Raw genomic sequence first — 3,326 nt, forward strand, 5'->3', positions numbered from 1 at the left:
CCCGGGAAGGTGCCCCTAGGGGGCTGGGAGCCCCGCGCTGAGTCCGCAAGAGGCCACTGCTCACTGGTGGCAGCCGTCTCTGGGCTGGTGTCCGCAGGTCTCTCCAGCCGTTCAGGAGCCACCAGCAGTCCGAGATGCAAGGGAGGGGGAAGTTAACTGCTCCACCTACCCTTGTCGCTGGTCTCCAAGTCTCTCGGGACCTTTCTCCTTCCAGTTCTCCTCCGCAACGTCTTCCCGTGGAGTCTCCTGTGGTTTCAGGCACCCTTCCTTCTGACCCTCATGTAGAGGACGTTTTGTCTGGGAACGATTCCTGTTTGTTTTTCTCAGAACATGCCTGTGCGCTTGCAAACGAGCCAGGGCACCCTAACCCTGCAGACAGGAGGGGCTAGAGAGTTCAGATCCAAACATCTGCTCGCCGGGGACGAAACAACAAGGAACTGGATGTGTTGAGTCGGGACAGTGTGGGAACAAAGAAATTGCAGTGGGACAGTTGCCAAACAGGCTGTGTTATAAATAAAGAAACTGCGGCAGAAAAGGCTGTAGTCTTGTATCGTCTTTGTGTGTCTGTGTCTCTTTGTGTTCATTCCTCGTCCCTAGAAACGGGCCACGACACCCTCACCCGATCTGTTTCTCTGCTAGCTTATTTTTTTCTCTTTCTTCTAAAATTCATCTTTTTTGCAGAGACATTGTGACTGGCGGGTTTTCTCGTCCACCATCTTGGCTCCTCCCCCTGGGCTACTACTTTTTAAATTTTGCTACTTATAAGACTTTAAGACTCTTAATTTGAAAATGTGGAATTATTTTTCCATCTTTTGATCAATATATTTTATTTAATTAAAAATGATGGGATAGAGGTGAGGGCTGAACATAGGGAAGAAGGAGGTTAAATTAACCTTCTGTTCACCTTTTTCTTTCAGCTGGACATCATGAAGTTGTAGCTATAGGCACAGGTGAATACAATTACAGCCAGTGCATTAAGCCAAATGGAAGAGTGTTGCATGACACTCATGCTGTTGTTACAGCAAGAAGGTCTCTCCTTAGGTAAGGTAATATGTATTTAATGCCATCAAATATTAATACTTTTAGCCCAAAGTAACTTCATATAAAAGTCTTTATTTATAAATGGAATTTTATTAATCATTGAGCCATGGATGTGACATTCTCTTACCTAAGTCATCTGATTATTTCCATGTCACCTTTGGAAACCTTATCATAGTAACTCCGCTATCTAGTTTGTGGATTTTAGAGGCTTTCATTACCTGTGAACTTAGGCTTTAAGAGCCCTACAATCTTTTTCTAAAAAAGGTAAAAATACCATTTTTTTTTACTGACTAAAGTTATTGGAAAGTATAGCTTTAGATCTGCACCAAGTAGGTTTGGTTTTATTTCACCCCTGAATTAGCCATACTTATCCAACACCAGAAACTAACTGGTTCATGCAAACTTTACCATATACCTGAGTGTATATTAAATATTCTTCAGACTGGCAGATTCCAGAGGAAGGGGCTGAGGTGAGCATGCCTAGTTTCTCTTTCCAAACTCATCAGTCACTCTAGTCACTCTGCTCTTTATTTAAGCAAAGTGAATAGCAAGTGGAGGAGAGAGGCAGAAATTTGAAGTCCTTTTATATGAAAACACAAAAAGTAGGAAATGTGTGTTACCTCCCATACTATACTATCCACAAGCTTTAGTTCTTTTAAGCATTGAACTTAATTTTTATCAAACTTTTGTTATGGAAATTTGCAAACATACACAAGGGAGAATGAGATAATAAATTCCCTCAATAAATTCAGCTTCAACAGTTATTAGTGTTCTGCTGTTCTTGTTTAATCTCTGCATTCTTTCTTTTTGTCAGTATTTTCTTTGCTGCGGTAGTTTAAAACCAACTTAGACATAAAGTTTTCACTGTATTCCTGTGTTTTTTCTTTAAAACCATTAAGGAGCAGGAACTATAGTTTTGTAGTAGTAGCAGCAGTAGCAGTAGTAGTAGTAGTAATAGTTTATTTGGGTAGGGAAGGAAAAATAGAAGTAAGGCAAAAAGTTGGCTCTTCACCTGGGAAGCTGGTAACACAACTGTCTGAGGAAGAAGGGAGGAATCAGTAGAGAAATCGATCTTTTGCAGGATACGATAGTTGAAGTCTCAAATGTGAAATGAAATTGTAGTGGTAGTCAGGGAATGGTGTTGTAAGGCAGGTTACAGAGCAGACTAGGCTCCAGTTGAGCACTTCTTGAGGGACTTAATTTTTCATTAAATAAGGCTAAGATTATTTTAGGAGTTCTTATCAAAACTTTTGACATACAGGGACATTGCTCATAGCACATATGGATATGATCAAGATACATCTTTTATACATTTTATTACTTGATAGTGTTATTTATTTTATAGGTACTTTTATAGACAGCTCCTACTCTTCTACAGTAAAAATCCTGCTATGATGGAAAAATCAATATTTTGTACAGAACCAGCTTCTGATCTACTCACTCTTAAACAGAATATCAACATTTACCTCTATATGAACCAATTGCCAAAAGGATCAGCCCAGATTAAGTCACAGTTGTAAGTATTATGGAAGTTGTTTTTAAAAGCAAGTAGGATGGCCATGCCATATATTCTGAATCCCTACAGCAAATAGAATGAGTAAATTCTAATTATCCATATTCTCTCTCCAGCCTTGAGTTGTTATTTGTAGCCACAAATCCTTTCCCACTTTCTTCCACTCAACCGGATCTATTACTACTACAGGTTGAGCATCCCAAATCTGGAAATCTGAAATCAGAAATATTCCAAAATTAAAAACTTTTTGAGCACCAACATGATGCTCAAAGGAAATGCTCATTGGAGCATTTTGGATTTCAAATTTGGGTTATTCAACCAGTAAGTATAAAGCAAATATTCCACAATCTGAAAAAATCCAAAATATGAAACACTTCTGATCCCAGGCATTTCAGATAAGGGATATCCAACCCATACATAAAAATTCTATGTACTTCATCACTTTCTTTTCTATACCATTTAACATCTTCTACTCCTTTCTATTTTTAAGACCTCATAAACTTTAGGAACATGTGGACTTATGTGCTATTCACATACAAATAAAGTAGTCTGTGGCCAAAACTTCGTTGCTTTGATGAATGGATAGCATCAGGTTGCATAAAATTTAAACAGTACAGAGAAGTATAAAGAAAAAAGTAAAATGCATCTCAAGTCTGACCTTCTAGAGATAACCATGGGTAATGTTTTGACAAAAATTTCCCTGGTAACACCTTGAAAAATAAGGTCAATGTTCACTAGAGGGAAACGTAAAGAAAAATAATTTTAGATTTTA

The 3,326-nt window shown here is 38.5% G+C and overlaps 1 protein-coding gene across 1 annotated transcript in view; it reads left to right on the top strand.

Annotated features, from left to right (window-relative positions):
• ADAD1 (adenosine deaminase domain containing 1 (testis-specific)) overlaps positions 1 to 3,326 on the top strand; it is a 79,131-nt gene that overhangs the window by 32,083 nt on the left and 43,722 nt on the right. The window contains exons 5-6 of the mRNA XM_012650400.1: positions 918 to 1,041; positions 2,387 to 2,557. Of these exons, the coding sequence (XP_012505854.1) occupies positions 918 to 1,041; positions 2,387 to 2,557 (295 nt within the window). The remainder of the gene's footprint in view (positions 1 to 917; positions 1,042 to 2,386; positions 2,558 to 3,326) is intronic.

Source organism: Propithecus coquereli, unplaced genomic scaffold (assembly GCF_000956105.1).
Source record: "Propithecus coquereli isolate 6110/MARCELLA unplaced genomic scaffold, Pcoq_1.0 Scaffold323, whole genome shotgun sequence".
NCBI classification, from domain to species: domain Eukaryota; kingdom Metazoa; phylum Chordata; class Mammalia; order Primates; family Indriidae; genus Propithecus; species Propithecus coquereli.